The sequence below is a fragment of the Sciurus carolinensis genome, chromosome 12 (genome assembly GCF_902686445.1).
Source record: "Sciurus carolinensis chromosome 12, mSciCar1.2, whole genome shotgun sequence".
Classification (NCBI taxonomy): domain Eukaryota; kingdom Metazoa; phylum Chordata; class Mammalia; order Rodentia; family Sciuridae; genus Sciurus; species Sciurus carolinensis.
In genome coordinates this window covers 25,846,233-25,867,331 of record NC_062224.1, presented here as the reverse complement: position 1 = coordinate 25,867,331, position 21,099 = coordinate 25,846,233, and the positions used below count along the sequence as shown (strand labels likewise).

At 33.9% G+C, this 21,099-nt stretch overlaps 1 protein-coding gene across 1 annotated transcript in view; it reads left to right on the top strand.

Moving 5' to 3' along the window:
* The window catches only part of Malrd1 (MAM and LDL receptor class A domain containing 1), a 686,047-nt gene that overhangs the window by 491,751 nt on the left and 173,197 nt on the right, over window positions 1–21,099 (top strand). Inside the window, exon 32 of the mRNA XM_047521295.1 lies at window positions 19,754–19,911. Coding sequence (XP_047377251.1) covers window positions 19,754–19,911 — 158 coding nt within the window. The remainder of the gene's footprint in view (window positions 1–19,753; window positions 19,912–21,099) is intronic.

Below are 21,099 nucleotides of genomic sequence, written 5' to 3'. Positions count from 1 at the left end.
AGAGCCTGCAGTCTATTTCTAAGCATCACAACATTGCTGTTAATTAAAACTGTATTTATGTATCTTTTCACATATTGTTACCAAGATGAAGAATTAGATACATAAGAAAGTCATTTTCAATGTCTGTCCCAGGCCTGTTTATGAGCCATTTTAGAGACATTGCCCAGCTGTAGAGAGAAACCACAAACATCATCAATCCATTCTCTAGTCTACTTATGAATAGCATTGATAGTTAATATATACAAGATTTAATGGCAAGAGTGACATTTCCGTGACATGAGTAAATGAAAGTATCATGCACAAGGCTCCTATATCCTTATTTTTTTTCCTTCATAATTTTGTTTTCTTTTTAATAATATAGTTGACAATCTTCGCAATTAAGTCATACATTCTAGTTGCTCAGACGTCACATCTTCTGTGATTTTTATGTTCTCTCTAGCATTTAAAATCAAATAGAATCACACTTGATAAGTCTTTGTAGGTCACATGAGACTTAGATATATCCCCTTCTGTTTTCATTAGTGGCAAAGTATTTTGGATTAATTAATACACCAAGTATTTCCTTAGTGTTTACCAACTACCATACACTGGTAGTAATGAAACCTGAGGGTATATGTTAACTAGTTTGAAAAGTTTCTGAAGTAGAGTTTGCTGTCCAATATAAAACCCACATGCTTACTATTGTGCAAATATGTATTCACCATCCAAGTTAAAAAAAATCCTCTAGTAATCTTAGTACTGATAAGAGTCTCATTTCTATAACAGCAATTTAAGGTATGATGTGTTCAATACACATAACTGACCTTGATACTTGGTTGGCAGTGTCCAGAAGATTAGGACATGATAACTGTCCTTTCTGTCAGGCAGACAGGATACTGTACTTCCTACATTAGTGATGAGGACCACAGATGTTCAACAATGTAAACCTGTCTAGTAAATAACAAAGCCTGAGCTCAAACTCTGGAGCACAATGCCTACTCCAAGTCCCTTTCCAGGACATTAATGTATCTTGCTTTCTTATATCTAGTTCTGCATGGATCCCCTTAAATTCCCTGTTCAGGGCTCCCTGACTTCAATTGCATTCTAGGCTTTTATCATCATCTCTCACTGGTCTCTGGGAGAGTACATGGAGACTCCCGTATCCAGCACAAGGGTATGGACTTTGACATTTAAAACTAGTCTTCCCTCACATGTCAACCAGACTATTAATCTGGAATCGTTCTGCTCTTATTCACATTCTCTCTCTCTCTCTCTCTCTCTCTCTCTCTCTCTCTCTCTCTCTCTCTCTCTCTTCCCCCCCCACACACACATATATATTTAATCTAACAACACACTTGCATACAAAAAACCAGATAGTGACTATATTGCTACACATTTTTAAAAGTTCCAATCTTTGGGTCAGTAACTTTTGAGGAATTCTGAAGAGGAAGAGACAGAGAAGGAGGAATAAAAGAAGGTAAAGAAGAAGAGGAAGGAGGAGGATGAAAGTAGGGAACAGAGTAGGAAAAGGGGAAGAAGAAAAGAAGGGGAAGGAGGAGGAGATGCCGATGGAATTAGAATGAACCAAGTACAAACAGCATAAATCTCAGTCCAGGGAAAAGGGTTCACTATAGGTCTTTCCAGGGGAGATAACAGATATCCTGAAATAAAAGTAAAAGATACTATTAAGGAAAGAATTGTCCCACACCCCAATTTATATGTTGAAATCCTAAACCCCAATGTGACTGTTTTGCAGATAGGGATGTGAAAGGGGTTATTAGGGTTAAATGAAGTCGAAGGGTGGAGCCCAGATCCAACAGGACTGATATCCCAATAATAAAAGGAAGAGGTGAGAGAGACGCTTTGGACAGATAGAAGAAAAGCCATGTGAGGACACTGCGAGAGATTGACTGTCTGCAAGTCAAGGAAAGAGACCTCAAGAGAAACCGAATCTACTGACACTATGACCTTAAACCTCTAACCTCCAGAATCGTGAGGAAAAAAATAAACTTCTTTGGTTTAAGGCTCCTGGTCAGTGTTATTTGATGATAGCTTCCCTAGCAGACTAATGCAAATAAAAATAAAGTTTGTGATGAATTCTTCAGGGTAATTCACTTAGAAACAGTAGTCAAAACACCCGGGAGAATGGGGAAGTGGCTTTGCCATGTGTGTTTCTTACCAGTGACCCCTATTTCTAAACTCAGCTACCCACAGGAGTAGCCTTTTCCCTCAGGATAAAAATCAGAACTGCTATGCAGATAATTGGAATCTTCCTGGTAAGGAATGATTTTGAGATAATAACAACCTGAAAAAGAGACAGATTCAAGCTTAGGGTTACATAGGATCAGCATAGTAGGTTTTTGGGGTGAGATAAATATAACTAACTGTACAAGAATAAACACTTAAGGCATTGCAGTTTACCTGCGTGCCTACGCCTTGGGCTCAGATCCAAGCACACTATTGTCAACCTTGACTCCATATTGGAATCATCTAAGGAGTTTTGTTTTTATTTAAGTACTAATATCTGGGATTCACTCTTAAATATTCAGATCCAATTGCTGCAGGTTGTGGTCAGGGCATCAAGATTTGTAAGAGCTTATAAAATTCTCTTGAATTTTATAAGCTGAGACTGAGAGCCCGGCCCCAGAGGGAAACCTCCAAGTCTACTTGCCTATGTGTATGTACATCACCTGCCATTCACTCTCCCAATCAAAGGAGAGATCTGCCAGAATACGGTTCTGTAAAACTACTATGAACATTGTTTATTCTTTCATAAACAATAAAGTCTTTCATTAATAAATTTAAAATGGTGAATTGTCAACTTGATTGGATTAAGAGATACTGATGATTAAGAGGTTTCTGGGTGTGTCGATGAGGGCATGTCTAGGAATGATTGGAACGGAGAGTGAACGGGAGTGGAGCCCCTTCCTAAGCATGGGCAGCACTGCCCAATAGGATGGTGGCTTGGATGGAATAAAAGTTGAAAGAACAAGGAAGCAGATGCAGATGCAAGCTCAGTTATTCTCGAATGAGTTCTTGATTGCTGCTTCCATCGGATATTGGACTCTCACTTCTTCATTCTTCCAAAGCAGACTCTGCCAGTGATTATCCAGGTAGTTTTCAAAAGCCTTGGTCTTGGACTAGGGTAGCACTGTTGATCTCTCTTGTTCTGGGACTTCTGCCTCTTGGACTGTGCAGCTGCTCATTTTTCCAGCTCTCTAGCCTACAGATGGCCATTGTGAACTATCTAACTTCTGGTCATGTAAGCCAATCTAATAAATCTCCTTTTTATAAAAAATAAATAAATAAATAATAAATAAATAAATAAATTCAAAATGGATTATCAAGAATCACAGAGTATTTAAAGACAACTGAAAGGGCAAGTTGAGATGTGAAAAGGGAACAGTCCTCCCTGGAAGAAATAGATAATTGGGTGTACTAGACAAAAGTCATACCTACGCTGTCTGTTACTCTTTAGAAAACTGTTCCTGTGCCTGTTTATCATCAAGCCTCAGGAATCCTATGCCACTCACTTTCTCTGTACTAGGATAAAACCTGCCGATCAGATGCACATGTGCAAGACTTCGGGAGGCTAGCAGCAACCATCTTCCTCATTTACCTCGACACACTTTGCTAGTAGTATATTTTATTGTGCACTATTATACAAAAATATCAGGACTATATAGTCCCATATATATATATATATATATTCATATGAAATATTTTTCCTATTGGCTATTCTATTTTAATGAGAAAGTATAATTTTAAGATGTATAACAAACTCTTTATGCAAAAAGGAGTCTTTATCTTATAGAAATGTGTATCTTTAGAGATAATGTAATTCAATATTCAGGATGGTGTTCCAATAACCCAATCAAATTGAGGTTATGGGTGGAAATATACAGGAAATAAGATACCTGAACATGGATTGAAAATTGTTGAAGCTGGGTTTTGCATAGATAGCAGTTCATCATCTTTGTTCTAATTTGATATAAATTTGAAATTTTCCAAAATAAAGGTGTTTAAAATTATGTTCCCCACAAAGTATGAATGTGTAAGACCTCACACAACTCAATATCAAAAATAAAAATTTCAAATAACCTGATTGAAAAAATGGGCAAAAGATGCAAAAACACATTTCTCCAAAGAAGACAAAAAATTTGCTAACAAACAGGTATATGACAAAATGCTGTCAACATCCCAGTTCATCAAGGAAATGCAATCAAAACCATAAGGAGATATTATCTCACACTTGATGGCTATTACCAAAGAGATAGTAGGAAACAACCATGGGGGAGGAGAAAAGGTCATCTTTGTGCAACATTGGTGATAGGTGGACTTGTACAGTCACTGTGAAAAACAAATACAGAGAAATTAAAAATCCTAGCCAAAGGAAATGAAATCACTGCCTTGAAAAGCTGTCTGCACCCTCATGTCACACATGACCATTGTGTGAAACCACCAAAGTGTCCTTCTTTGGATGGACAGGTAAATTATGATATAGATACAGATATAGAGATATATAGATAGATACACACTCATATATAAAGCATACACATATACGTGTGTGCATATATATATGTATGTATGTGTACTAAATATTGTTCAGCAATATTGTTCAAAATGGAGGACTTGTCATTGGCAACAAAAGGATGAACCTACAGGGCATTTGGCTAAGTGAAGTAAGGCAGATACAAAGAAACATATGCATGATCTCACTTATATGTAGAATCTCAAAAAAAAATGGAAAAATCAAATTCTTAGAAATGTGGTTCTCATAGGCAAGGGGATAGGTAAAATGAGGAGGAGGTCAAAGGGATAAATAAATCTAGAGACCTAAAGTACAGTATGAGAATTACAGTTAATATTGTCTCATATACTGGACATTTTGTTAGGTGTAGATTTTACTTTTACCAAATACACACACAAAGATTAATGGATTTTTTGACTGTAGCAATCATCTCACTGTGTATATGTGTATCCAAACATCCTGTTGTACACCTTAAATATATAAAATAAAGAGTAAAATTTAAAAATTTGTAAAATCTTGCATGGAATAAAAACTGGATGAGAAAATCCAGAAGAGTTATTTACAAGTAGAAGTAAAGACACAAAGAATAATTAAAAATATCTCAGTAGGTTTTCATGGAATACAGAGATATATCAAATAATATGACATGCAAATCCTTTCATTTTATCTGATCATTAATTAATATATTGGAATTTATTATCATGCGAGTTCAGGAGAGATCTCTGCTTTGATTAGTGGTGGTTTGTATACTCCAAGGGTGGAATTATCAATATATTACTACTATAACTACCACTGCTGATAATAATAAAGATATTGAAGCCTGAGAAGAGTATAAAAGGGAAACATCTGTAGTGTATCTGATGTCAGCCCACTTTAGGAACATTGTGAATAAATGCAAAATATACATAGGTGAGTGATACAGTCATAAAATGATATACTATCATTCATTCATTGACAAATATTCACTGAAGCCCATTTCTGCCAGGCACTGTTCTGGAACTTGGAGTCCATGTTGATCAAATCAGAGAAGGGTCTCTGCCATCATGTCACTGACCTTGTAGCAGAGAGGTAGAAAAATCAGTATAGATTATTATTAACCTTTACAAAAAAAATGGTAGTCAGTTGAAGATGAAAAATGCTATGGGAATAAAAGGAAAGGTGGATTTGCTAAGGGGCTGGTGAAGAGAAGGGTTAAAGAAAAATTCACAGGGAGATGCTAGAATGAGAATACCTTCATGAAACTGTTCTAGGTCTTACAAAGGCTATAGATGCACATTGAATAGATGCTCTTCTCATTTATTCACACAAATCCAAATGTCAGAATTTTTTTCAAACAAAATAAAGAGAAATTACAGAGTATTGAGAGAAAGAGAGCCAACATCTGTTAAATGTTTCCTGAGTCAGAAACGGTAAAAACAGATTTGCATATGTTACTCATTTAATACTCTCAAAACACTATGATGTACAACATGCTGTATTTTTTGAAAGGTTAAAAAACAACCAAGTTGCATGGATGACTGAGCAAGCAGGTTGGAAGGCCAAACTGTCTAACTCAAAACAGTTCTTCTACAGCCTTGTGGTCCAATGTGTTAGCCACCAGTCACTTGGAACTATGGAGGCATGGGATTGTGGCCAGTCCAAACTGAGAGGTGCTATTCGGGTAAAATACACACTGGATTTCAAAGATATACTACAAAAAAAAATCTTGTTAGTGCTTTGTATATAGATATATTGGGTTAAATAAAATAATTGCATCATTTCTTTGACTTTTTAAAATGTGGCTATTAAAAATTATAAAACTACATATGTGAGTCACATTGCATTGCTATTGAACAGTACTCTTTTACTTAGTATATGTAAGAAAGGTGTTCCCCAATTTAGAGAAAGCTTTTTCTACCAAGTAAATAATGCACTGCAATTATTAAATAAAAATTGAAAAGCATTCATCCCTGGATGTCATCTTAGATGGGCAATCTCTTGCATATGGGTTCACACACTGACAACCAGAAACTGCACAGATGATGTATTTAAATTCCAATAAGTAAAGGGTTTGTGAAAATGAGAGAACGTCTAAAAAGCAAAGGGATATAATAATTTAAACTCATCGAAAGTATTATCTTAATATTACCTCACACATTCACAAAGTACATCTAATAATTAGATTATAATGTGACAATCTTCTTATAATACTAGTACAATGTCCAAAAATGTAGCTTTCTAAGCTATTGCTGAAATTAGAGAGTTTCTTTTCCTAAGTTGATATTTAATTACTTTCTTGAAATTGCAGAATCTCTGCTACCCTGTTAGGTATGTGATAATATCTCTCTGATGGCATATCTCATCTCCACATGTAATGATACAACACCATCCAGAACTATATCTTAAGTTTTTAACCTAATTTTTATAGGACCTGAAAATTTTTTCACAAGTACTGAAATGCAATAATCCATGTCAGCAAAATGATTTTCCTTAATAAAATGGTTAGTTGTTTCACTAACATACAATCATATTCTGATGTTCCTTAAATAGAGAAAGAGGTTATCTTTTTGTATAATTGGATTGGATTGTGGTGCTAATCCAGCAAATCTCACCACTACTACCACCCTAACCACGACCATCAAGATGGCCAGGAGGACATCACCAGTCACCAACCTGATTTGTTTTGAGTGCTATGCTCTCACAATGCATGAGACAGCATTACCCCGAAGTTTGGTCTTCTGCACTGTGGGATCTTGTTTTTTAACCATGTAAGAATTTATTTCAGATTATTTTAAAAGCTTTCTTTTTTCTACTTAATTTTAGAACTGTTCATCTATTTGACTTAACATAGAAACAATCCTCTCGGTGTTTAGTATAACCACAAATTATGTATTATTTTATTTTCTTTCATTGCCAATATTTCTCATCAGCATGCTGAAGTAATGCATGACAGCATTTATGCACTTCGTTAGCATCAATATTTTTTCTCATTTTGCCCTCTTTATGCTTCTTTTTTCTCTTTTTCTCTGACTTCTCTCTTCTAATATCACCAAGACATTTAAACATTAGAATAGGAGATTTTATGAAGGAGAACGACTTGAAATATTAGAAAAAAAATGGGTAATAATGAACAACAAAACTGATATTTGTTATCTTACTATATCATTTGACAAACTGCAACATCTTTAAAGCTTTTATTGTTTGTTAATTTTTAAAGAATAACATACAACAGAAAATTGTTAGTTCTGCCTCAATAGTGCACATTTTGTCAAAAACTGATGTGACTCTTGGTAGGTACTTTTCATTGAGCGCTAATCGTGGTACACCTGGGTTTAACCAGGCTCTCTCATCTAATCCTCACAACGTCCTGGAGGATTTTACAGGAGAAGGAAATGATATGCAGAGAGGATTAGTAACTCGCCCCCAGCGTCATGAATGGCACTTGTTGGATCTAGCATTGGGAACCACGGATGTCTGAGGCAAAAGCCTGTTTTTCTAACCAGTGTTCTCTACAGCTTAATAAGACTTTCTCAAAACTTTCTGAAATGTCTAAAGTTAAAATGATATCACTTTTTCTATTGCATTTTGTTCTTATCAGATGGCTCAAAACAACAAGGACATTTTCTCTCTGCTTCCAGTTGCTATTTTCTCCTCTTCGTTCAGTATTATCTTTCTCCTTGTCTTGTTTAACTTTTTATAAATACAAATATTTCACTCCCAATAACACACTACCACCAAGAAAGAGAATAGGGAGACTGTTGGCTGATAAGCTTCAGAACATATTTTACAGATCTAGTTTCTCAACACAAAAAGCCAGTAAATAAATGTACCCACTGATTTCTAGTTAACCAGAAGTAAAATAAGAGTGTTTGTCTCCATGAAATCCTATTGCGTGTTTAGACCAGGGTCTTTCCTATTCCACTTATTTTTCCCTGAGATAGAAGGTTGACTTGATTTTGATTATATTAGACAACACTAAGAGAAAACCCCAGTCATCAATAACTGCTGTGTGTTTCTTCAAACATCCCCGAGATCTGACAAGTGATTTCCATTTTGCTGCCAAAAGAAATGCTGCTCTTGCACCAGAGGCAGAGAAACAAGCTTAAGAAAAAAAAAAAAGAAAAAAAAAGTTGTATTTAAATTTTTAAGTGTACATAATTTTATATGTCATAAAAATTATCCTTTTGAATTATTTTTTCCAATTATTTGAAAACAAGAGCTTCCTTAATTCAAGGATTATATGGAAACAGGTGACAGGCCAGATGGTCCATGGGCTTCACCCTGCTAACCTGAGCCAGGAAGTTTTAACACAGAATAAAGAAGATAAAAAACAATTTTTGTTTGTTTTTTACTTTTATTTGTTTTTTTTTTTGTGTGTGTGTGTAGTTATGCATAATATAAGGCTTCCTGTTGACATATTTATAAAAAGATGGAATATAATTGGCTCGCTGGGTACGGGTGAGACAGGCCTGTAATCCCAGCAGCTTGGGAGGATGAGACTGGAGGATTGTGAGTTCAAAGCCAGTCTCAAAAATGGCAAGGTGCTAAGCAACTCAGTGAAACCCTGTCTCTAAATAAAATACAAAATAGGGCTGGGGATGTGGCTCAGTGGTCGAGTGCCCCTGAGTTCAATCCCCAGTACCAAAAAAAAGAAAAAAAAAATTGGCTCTAATTCAGTCTCCAGTACTTCTCCCTTCCCCCTCTACTCCTTCCCCCTGGAGAAACACAATCTTGAATTTTGTTTTACTCTTTTTTATTTTAGTTTATTTATCTATATTCATTTAAAGTATTCCAACAGTACTCATTATCTGCATCAAGTAAGAACTAACTGATGTCTGCTTTAATAAAAGAAAAAAACAAGAATCATGGCAAAATGTGTGAGATATGATATCAAGTGAAAAGCATATTAATGAATCAATTCTTATGAATCTTGGAAGGCAAGATTAAACCCTCAATAAGTAATCTAAAAATCTTTTAGGTTGGTTGTTTCATTCTGTAGTCTTTCAGATTTACTAAATGCATACTGATTTGTAGACTTTCTTAGTAAAATAACGAGCCATTAAATTTACCCTTTTTGATCTCTCATAAGCATTGTTTCCTTCTATTTACTTCTCTTTTTGAGTATTCTTAAACCATTCTACCATTACAATCATACTTTTTGCTTGCAAGTATCACAGTTCTCTACTACTTTGACTAAAAATAATAATAATACAGAATGAAACACCTACACTTAGCCTAGCTTCTCTTCTAACTGTTGCTGCTTTGTATACTTTTATATCCAGTTGTCATTCCATATACATTGTTCATATCTTCATCCTCACTATTCACACCTCCTTTACTTTCCTACAGTCTTTCTTCTGCAAAAATATTATTTCTTCAACAAATAATTACTGATCACTGTACAGACACTGTAGAGATAATTATTTATAACATGCAATACAGTCCTTGGCCTCATGGATGTGCATCTAGCTTTCTTCAAGGACTTTAATGATACCATGACCATGGTGATCCAGTTCTTAGGATGATATGCATTTGACTGTTGATCAATCTCCATCTTCATATGCTTTTTCTGAGAGTTCCTGTATTTTTTTCTACAGTGATACTTTTCTCCTAATCTTGTCTTTAAATTTTTTTTTCTTCCTCCTTTTCAAACTTAAAAGTGGCTCTTACCTAATGTTCTGATTTGACTCTTTTGACACTTCTTCTTAGAAGTTCTTGATTACTTTAGAATTTTTATTCTGTCAGTGCCTAGACTTTGCTAGTTCCTGCCTGGATCCAGTATTTGCTTCCACATTCTGGTTCATGCTTTTAGCTGCCAACTAGATGATCGCCTGTGTCTCCAAGTCACAAGTCCACCCTCAGGTGTACCTGCCTCATCACGAACACTGTTGATTCTCTCTCAATTTCAAGCTCTGTCAGCTCTTCATGCTCAACTCATTATGTATTTCCATTTATTTGCATTCCCATTTCTGTCATCTACTTTACTCCTGGGTTATTGCAAACATCAAAGAAACTTATCCACAATGCAAATATTCTCCTAAACCAGGCCATTCCTCACACTGATGCAGGATTGATAGCCCTAAATGCTGATTTCTGGCCCCTCAAAAAACCAGCGCCTCTTCATTGCCCTTTACTTTGGCATCAAATTATATTTTGAACTTTAATTCATATGTTATTTTCCACTAAATCTGTTCTTTCACACCTCAGGTCGACTTTGGGTGTTAAAAATATCAACCTTGGGTCATATCGTTGTCTTGGTATGACATAATATTTTGTTGACTGCAAACATTAAATACTGAGCAAAAGGAACTGAGGTAAATTGGAGTTTAGCATGAGGTTATACATTTATCTAGCCAAGAGTCAGAATGTGTTTATGGTCTGCTACAATAGTAGGTGTCATAAGGTCAAATTTCCTGTGGCATCATTTTGTTTGTTTGTTTGTTTGTTTCCCTTATTGTATTTAAATTTCCGTAGAGGTTTCTTCATAAATGCAGGATAGAAGGCTTTCACTTGTCATACACCTCATAATATATTCTTTATTCTTTTATGAAATCGTTTCCCTTCTGTCAAATTTAAACCCTCTTTTATCAATTGAGATACGTCTATACCCTATTTCAATATTTGGCATCATAAGCTCATGCTAATCCTGTATTACCCCTATGCACTGTTACCTTATCCCTTCTTGATAGACTATGAATATGAGACACACTGAGGATTTGGTGACGCTTTTAAAATCACAAAACTTCTAAGTGTCAGTCTGGATTTAAATCCAGGTTGTCTGAACCAGAGCTTGTTGTCTAAACTGTACCCACTGTAACCTTTTATTGTAAGATTCTTTGGTATATGTTTTATATTTTCCCTATCCTACCTTACCCATCCCTCTAACATCCAAGTGGAAGACACAATGCTATCTTTGTAGTAGTTATCCAATCAATAACTTATTTCCATGCTAGAAACATCTTTATATCCCTTCTCTAAATTTCCCAGGGGAGTAGCACCAATTTGCATCTGTTTTATAAGCACTTTACATGTAGTGTATCACTTAATTTTAGCACAATCCCTAAAGTGCTACCAATAATTATCTCTAATTGCTTCTGAGTTTTATAGAATTTAAATAGGTTGTCCAAGGTCATGCTCCTAATAAGGGGTAGAGGGGAATTTGAATTGAAGCCTATAGTTCCAGTTCATACATTTAACTAGTGGCCAGTTCTGTCTATAATTTTTTCTGATGCCATATTTATTAAGATAATCTAATTTTCAGTTTCAGTGAAAACTATTTTTTTCTATTTGCTTTCTATAGTCTTTCAGGAAAAGTAGATCTGAAATCTAAATGAAGTCAGGTTCTTTTATAAGTTACCATTTATAACTTACCTAAAGAAAAGGGTTAATACTTTATTAGTTCTTCTTGCATGATTACAAAACAAGTTTCCTTCATTATCTCAATTGGCAAATGACATCAAATTACACAAATGTTATTAAGCCCATGTAGATTCCCAAAGACATTTTGACAGATAAATGACATGAAGAAGTTCTTTGTCTTCCAGTATGAAAAGTAAGCAGTTCAGAATCCCTGTATCTACCTAGATAGGAGATGCCAATCAGTTCCATTCATATATCATTTTGTGACCCAGGTTTCCTTACTGCTGAGTAAATTAGGAGCTTTCAAAATAAAATGAATATATCCATATTGGCATGTCACAAATACAAGCTTCATTTTCATACCCATTCATTTTCATACCCAATTAATGCATACTCAAAGGGAAAATTTATAGCATCAAATTTGGTAAAGGTTAATAGTATTAAAATGAGACATTCTGGTGAAAAGTGTTTCTTATCTCAATAGGTAATAATCAGTCTCAAAGGAGAATAATGCCTAAAGAATACATTATTGGAAAAGGCAAAAATAAACAACATAATCCAGTCATTGTATGGCTCCTCAGAAAACAGATGGAAGTAAAGTCATGACAGAGATTTTTATTAAATACCATGAGAAAATTTCATTTCACTTCAGAGATGCTGTATCTGTGGTTTCCATTTTGACAGTTCCAAAGAAACTTTTGTTCTCTCTGAACATGTTTACATTTCACAGTCTTGAAAAATTGCAGATGCAAATAACCAGCACCTTGAAAATCTGGGGGGGAAATGAAAGTATGAAAAGAGATTGAGGGCATTTCAACTGATAGTCATTATGTACCCTTCTATTTTAGAGTGAGGGACAGGCAGAAATTATAGAGGATGGTGAGACAGGCAGAGCAAGTCTCATTCTGAAGAAGGGAGAATTTACTATTTTGAAAGAGAGGCATATTACATAGCATTTTTAAAAACCATTAGGCAGCTTTATTTCATGAGCAGGAAAAAAAGAAAAAGATGAAAATTGCCTCCAATTGAAAGCAGGGAGTGAATTCAGATCATTTCAAGTGGGAAATTGTCTTTTATGATTTGACCCTAGTGCAAATGAGTATAATTCTTCCTAGGGCACTGGACCTGTAAAAATATAACTTTCTTTTAAAAGTATTAACTGTCCTTTATAAAAAGAAATGTCGCATTTATTATCTTATAACACAATAACTCAATGAAACATTTTCAAAAACTAAGGTTGTAGCCAATCATATATAAAAGACAAATTAGACTCTTTGCTCTCTGCTGACTCCAAAGACTGTCCATGAATCGTGTGATGTGTTCTGAATATGGCTAATATATTTTTGGCACTCTGATTTCAAGTTACCATTGTGATTTCAAGCAAAGTACACTTTGTTGTTGAATTTACACTGCTTGTATTGGACTGACCCCCAACTTTCAAAATTGTGAATAATACTTTAAAAAGATTTTGAAGTAAAAATTGAATATTAATTGGAAACCTGTACCTGTGCCTGATCTGAGCTGATTAGATGTGAAATATAAAACCCATATCCTAAGAATCTTAAGAACTCAAAATCAGAAAGCCTGTACAAGAAAAAATGTAATATTGAATTGGGAAGTGTGCAGAAATTATTTTGTGACAGAGTACAGAAAGAGGTAAAATTCAGGCATATTAAGGAACACCATGTTCCAGATTACTACATCTGGTGGTGTTTAATTAAAGTATGATATATTTTGCAAAATTAATTGAATGCATTTTGACCTATTGTATGAAAATTAAGAATCTTTCAAAATGGCAAATAGCTGTAAAATGGTCCTAAATCAAATAAATAGGCAAAAGAATTCTACTTCTATAAATACCTGTCCTTTGGTGTTTATTGATCATTCTACAGAATCACATATAAATAAAAAAGTGAACTGGTTTAATGTTTTACCATTAAATTCGAAATATGTTGTGTCAGATGAGACTTTTGAGATTTGATTTCTGCTTTAACAGTTTCTTAACTGTGTGGGAAACTATATTGACCTTCCCCAAGGATTTTGCTAGATATAAATAGGTAGTTCTCAATGAAGCAGCTGAAAGTTTATAAATGTTTGAAAGCAGGTCCAGTCTGAGCTCACTAGATAAAGAATGAGTCTATTTCTGAAAGTATATTATATGTAAGATGCTATACCTTTGTGTTACAGTCCATAGTTTCTGGAAAATTTATATAGTTCTATTAATAATTTCATGAGACTAAGCAACATTTTACCTTTACAATTCTCAAGAAAAAATATAGCATTGAAACATTTTGTTTGCTTACAGAGTCCAACTTAGATATGGAAGATTTGTAAATTAAAAATCACCAAAGACTAAATATGCAATAGTGACTTCTAAATTTGTGGTTAAACTTTTGCCTTCTTGTTTTAAAATGAATACAATCTCACATTGACATGCATTAACACCTCAGTCAGCAATTGACTTTCTGATTTTTTTTTTTTGTGTGCCACTGCAGGATTTTGTAAGCTCAAAATTGAATATGTAAATTAGGAGAGGCTATGTGGGATATACTTTGAAAACTTAGCCCAGAGTCCCCTAACTAATAATTGAATTGCAAGTTTTGATGTGGAGCCTTACATGACATTGTTTGTCCCACACTCAAATAATTGCTGTAGTGAAATTGTAGATAATCCCCAAGGAATTATTATCTTTTTACAGCATGTTTCATGATGTAGGACTAAAATAAAAACATTAGATTTTATGATATTCCTTTCAATGATGTCACATCTCTGCCAAGTTGTTTTTTGACAGTTGCTATTGACAAAAGTTAAATACTTGGGAAAATTAATGCAAAATAGGAAATAAAGGAGATGATATTCAATCTGAATTCAAGATTTTAGAAATTTTGCAGTGCTCATCAGGCACAAACTTCATTAGAAACCAATTATGGCTATTTAAGAATAAAATAATGAAAAGTTTCTATATCCATCTGTATATATATTTTTTTCAGATCCTACAATGTTGTGGGGGTGTTAATGAGATTAACGTGTTTGGATTTCAGTACTTAAAATCAGGATATTATCTCTGACCATGAAAAAATTAGTGAAACACTGAAGCTGTTGTAATTTGAATTACTTTAGGAGCATGTAGGTCATGTTGACGGTCAGAACATTTAAACTTAGTTCAAGATGCTGTGCAAACTTAAAACCTGTTAAAAATAAATATACAATTAGGGTTAATCACAAGAAACACCTGAAATGGTGAACAAATACAAAAATGTATTTGTGCAATTAGAAGAATAACTTACCAAAATACAAGGTTTTAAACTAATTCAATTTTTTGTAAAAATTTATTGAATTTGCATCAATGGACACAGTTGTTGCTTTTCCTGCTTCTGTAAATATTTAACTTTCAACATCAGGTTAGCACTAAGTATAGGAAAAGGTACTCAAAATTCGAATTAAACATGATCTACTTTTGAGATTGAAGCACATTAGTTCTTATTATGTTATTCTATTTAAGTGCTTAGCTATGAAATATAAAGTAGTTTTATACAAGTGTATTATTTAATTAGCTAGGTACTTCAGACAGGTTCACTAATATTTCTTCATATTCAGTATGGAATAAATAGATCCTATATTTTCAATTGAGCCAGAAAAGAAAATTTATTATTGTTCATTGGGTTATGCCCAATATAACCTTATTAAATCTTCTTATTTAGGATAATGTTTAAAATTTGTCTAGTAAAGTATAGTCAGAATGCATCAAAAATCTGAAAGTATATAGAAAGCAACCAGATGAGGGAGGAACCTAGGTATGCTTATTTAATTAAAAATAGCATGGATTTAAATAAAGTATGTTCTTAAAAAGATTAAGCCCCCATTCTTAGTAGTTTTGATTGATGAACTCTAGGTATGTCTTGGCCTTGTGAACATACGTCTCTATTTTCCAACTAAGGAAACAAAAAGTGATATCCTTGGAACAAAACACTTTTTAAGAGTGTTTTTTTTTTAACAAAGGGGAAGTATACCTTTATTAAAACAAAGAAAAGTCATGCATTAGATATATATTTAAAAATGAATCTCATAATTTTTATCAGAAAAGTACTTGTTTTAAAAACTTTAAGAAAGGGGGCTAGGGCTACAGCTCAGTGGCAGATTGCTTGCCTGGCACATGTAAGACCCTGGGTTCAATCCTCAGCATCACATAAAAATAAATAAACAAAATAAAGGTTTGTGTCCATCTACAACTAAAAAAAAATTTTTTAAACTTTAAGAAAAAGCAATCAACATAAAAAGAAAATAAACATGATCCATTTCCCCACCATGATTCCAACACTAACAATGACTATTTTACTATTTTGGTATACATCCTTCCAAAGGCACAGCTATAAATGTTTTCTTTTCACAAAATTGGCACTATATTATACATGTGGGTTTGTAATCTGCTTTCTCTTTTTAAAAATGCTTTTGTTAATGCATTATAGTGATATATAATAGTGAGGTTCATTTTGACATAATCATCCATACATGGAATATAATTTGCTCCATTTGAGTCTCTAATGCTTCCCCTTTCCCTCCCCTCTTTCCTTCCCCTAACTCCCCTTCTTCTACTCTACTGGTCTTCCTTCTATTTATTTATTTTTAATTGGTGCTTTATAGGTATACATAAGGGTAGGATTCACTGTGTATATGTATATATATGCAATAGCATAATTTTGTCAATTCATTGCGTATTGCCTCACATTTCCTGTTCCTCCTCCATCCCCCTCAATCCTCTTGCTCTACTTCACTGATCCCTCCTCTGTTTTTATGGAATCCACCTGTCCTTGGTCTTTTCCCCCTTTAATTTCATCTAGCTTCCACATATGAGAATAAACATTTGACCCTTGACTTTCTGAGTCTGGCTTATTTCACTGGATATGATGTTCTCCAGTTCCATCCATTTACCAGCAAATGCCATTTTCATTCTTCCTTATGTCTAAGTAAAACTCCATCATGTATAAACCAAATTTTCTTAATCCAATCATCTGTTAAAGGGCACCTGGGCTAATTCCATAACTTGCCTATTGTGAATTGCACTGCTACAGACCCTGAAGTGCCTGTGTATACCACAGGTTCTATAGTATGATGATTTTAATTCTTTTGGATAAATACCAAGGCCACTCCTACTCTTTCATATTAAGGAAAATTTTGCTATTGTAATTATCAGTTCATGTTTCTTTGTTATTTATTTGATTAAGATTTTCTTTCCTTTTATTCTTTTGCCAGCATTTATAAAGCTGAGGTAGAAAGAAATTTTTGATAAGGAATTTTTTTTAAAGGGATGCCAGTCATTTCCCGTTCCCATCTGGCATGGAAGGAAGCCAGAGGGCATCATTCCCATCCCATAAGAAGAAATAAGCTAAGCAACTGAAAATCTGAAAATCAACATCTCTTCTTAGACCCATTAGAGAACTACCCCAAAATTGGGAAAGACACCAAGTTTTCACAGTGAAAGACTGAGTTTCTCAGCTTTCAGTCAGGGAAGAGGAAAAGCACTTATTTTGAAATATTTGTGGAACATTTGGTTCTTCTTAATAAGACCTGTCCTAAAAAGAAACTATTTTACCAGAATCTAACTGATCTAGGGGAATAGAAATGCCTAAGGATATTTTAAGAGATGGGAGGAACTAAATGGGAATTCTCTGTCATATAATACATGCACTAAACATAAAGTAGCATAACACATTTGAAGGAGGATTTGCATCAGTTGTAATGTATTTTGCAAATTCAAGGTCATCCACCAGAAAACGCTATGAGAAGATAAAGAAATAAAATATGCTAAGATATGCTAAGAGAAGATAAAGAAACAAAAGCACATACAATGCTTAATTAAACCAAAAGACAGTAAAAGAATAAAAAAAAATAAAAGAACCAAAAAATAAGAGTAATGAATACAAAACAGAAACAAACATAATAAATATTAATTCACCTATATCAATAATCACTTCAGTCACTAGTAGGTTAAATTCACCAGTTATAAGACAGAAATGATCAGAATAGAAAAAATACCCAAATATATTTTATTGTCAATAAGGAAGCTATATTGAATATAAAGACACAGAGTACAAGTATAGGCGTAGAGAAAGATATGCCATGCTAACATTAATCAAAAGAACAAGGGAGTTTAGACAAAGACTTGCATCTGATCAAGGAAAATTATCAAGGATAAAGAGGAACATTACATAATGATAAAGAGACTATTTCTCCTAGAAGACACAACAATCTTTAATATGTAAGTACCTAACATCAGAACATCAAGGTTTGTGAAGCAAAAATTGATAGAAACTCAAGGAGAAATAAATGAATCCACTGTTATAGCTGGAAACTCAAACTGTCTATCACCAATGAACAGATCCAGGAGACAAAAAGTCAGGAAAGACATTGTTGAACTGAATAGCACTATCAATCAACTGGATATAATGATGTCTATAGACTACTTTATTCAACAGCAAAATGCACAATCTTCTCAAGTTCATATGTAACAAGCACCAAGATACAATACATTACAAAACACACTTTTACAAATTTAAGAGAATAGAATTCATGCAAAGGATGCTCTCAGACTGCAATGGAATTAAACTAGAAATGAGCAACAGAAACTTGTAAAACTTCCAAACACATGGAGATCAAACACCAAATTTCTATGTAATACATGGCGCAAAGAAGACTCAAGAAAATCCAACATTATTTTGAACCAGATTTAAAAGAGTACATGATATCAAAATTTCTGGGTTTCAACTAAAACAGTACTTAACAAGGAAATTTTTAACATTGAATGTATATATTTGAAAAGAAGAAAGACCTAAAATCAATAAGCTTCTAGCTTAGAGAACTACAAAATGAAGAATAATTTAAGACCCAAGTAAGCTGAATAAAAGAAAGAATGAATTCTGGTTTCGTAGCTCCATGACAGAGCACTTGTCTAGCATGTGAAAGGTCCTGCGTTTGATCCCCACCAATTAAATCAATAAGTGGAAAGAAAACTGAAAGAAATAAGAAATATTAGACTTTTAGAGCAGAGGTCAATGAAATTATATTGAAAATCAATAGAGAAAATCAAAAAAACTAAAATCCAGTCCTTTGAAAAGACCAATAAAATTCAAACCCCTCTATCCAGGTTAACTAAATCAAGAAAGGAAAACACAAATTGTTATCAAAAATGAAAGGGCAGCATCATTGCCAATCTATGAGCTCTAAAAAGTCACAGGAATGTTAGTTAGGAAACACATTAATAGCCTTAAATTGGAACTATGTGTATTTGTATACCTTACCCAAGTGTTAGTCATGAAATGGAATAGTAGCTTTTGATAAATTTTGACAATGATATCAACAGGAAAAAAAATCCAATTGTGTTTAAATACAGGTATCTTTTCCATACTAATGCAGTTGAGAAATACAGAAGTTATTAATGGCCAAAAACTATCAATAATATTAGTAACTGCAATTATAGCCATTCACTTCTACTATGGTCAGTGCATCCATCAGAGGGAATGAGTTGAAGAAACAGTATCATCCAGTCCCCAATAACTACTCTGTACCAGCTCGATGAACGGCATATAAAATACTTTATTTACCTGAAAATGACAGGTTAGAGCAAATTAGAAGAAAAGGAGCACAGTTCCATAGTCAACACAAATATTTCGTCACTTTATGCACGAGTCATGTGCCAAAGTGAATTTTGTGAATCACCCAATCATAGCAGCACTCTTATTTTGCTTGAAAAGAATTGTTATTTCTATCTGACAAAAAGTTTTGTTTCATTGTGTATGTATTTGTTTAGGGAAAAATGATATTTGTGCATGTATTAAAACATATTCTGTGTCATACTCTAAAATATAAAATTATATTTTCTGAAAAAATATTGTATTTATCTATTTCAAGGTAGTGGACGGCACTTCCTGTACATCAATTCTTCCAGCCCCAGAAAAGGATCCACTGGGAGAATTATTACCACCAAATACTTCCCAGCAAGCCTTGGAATGTGCACTGTTCGGTTCTGGTTCTATATGGTCGATCCCAGGAATATGGGGATATTAAAGGTACAGGGGAAAACAGATTTCTGTTCACTGAAATATTCATCATATATGTTTAAGCATACCTCCTTTTCTTCTTTCTTTCTTTTCTCTTCCTTCTTTCCTTCCTTCCTTCCTTCCTTCCTTCCTTTCTTTTTTTTCCTGTAGTCACACCACTGATACTGATTCTATTAATTTCTCATTTCTTGCGGGAGCAATGGGTCTTGGGCATGCAATGCTGTCATTCATCTTAATCTCAGTCAAGAGTTAGCTCACTGATGACTGCCACCTGAACTCAATTATGGTGCATGCTTTTTAAAAGATTATCTGGAGATAAAAGAGTGTGGGTAGATTCTTTATATATCTTATAATAACACCTTAGCTGGGGACCCTGAAAAAATGTGATGTGAAGAATAATGATGATAAAAATTTTCTCTCCATAACAAAGTAAAGACAAAGCAAGTTTAAGATTTTTAAGTGGAAATCAGCTCAGAGTAAAAATAAGATACCTGTTCCATTTTAATGAACTTAAACCAAGAATCTACCCCAAATGTAAATGTCTTTAAAGAAACAAGTTGCTGCATGTGCACTGCTCATTTAGGAAAGATTAATGAGTTTTTTAATCTTTGTGAACCGGTTTTGAGATCTAGTTGTAATGAAAAGTTTATATATTAGAAAGAAACATTTGTGTCCTGGTCTAGTAATTACTTGATCACTTGTCCTTTCAACTAGAATTATTTTCTTATCTCAAATATTTTCCCTTGTCAGTAATGACATCTATTAGTAAGCACTTACTATCTTCCAGGATATGCACATTTACAGGGTATATAAATTTTATACACATTATCAATTTTAATTCTCTCATTCACATGTTGCAGAAGGGCATATTTCCCCAATTGTATAATACAAAATTTAAGACTCAAAGAAGTGTAGCAAATTTTCCAATAGGCTAAAATATGATTTCAGATACCTGACATCCATTTCTCAGTGTTATTTCTCAGGTTCTCTGTGGTCTACCAAGAAGTCTGAGGAGAAACATGGGTCGTAGGGAGAAAGTAAAAAGGCCCTATCAATTCTAATCTCTGACAGAAAAGGGAGCTCTTGTCAAGTAAAAGTGCAAATACCCAAAAAGAATGGGGAATTTACACTTATTCTATGTGAACATCTGTTTTCCCAAACGAAACCCAGTAAAAACAACAGAGTAAGAGTCATTTT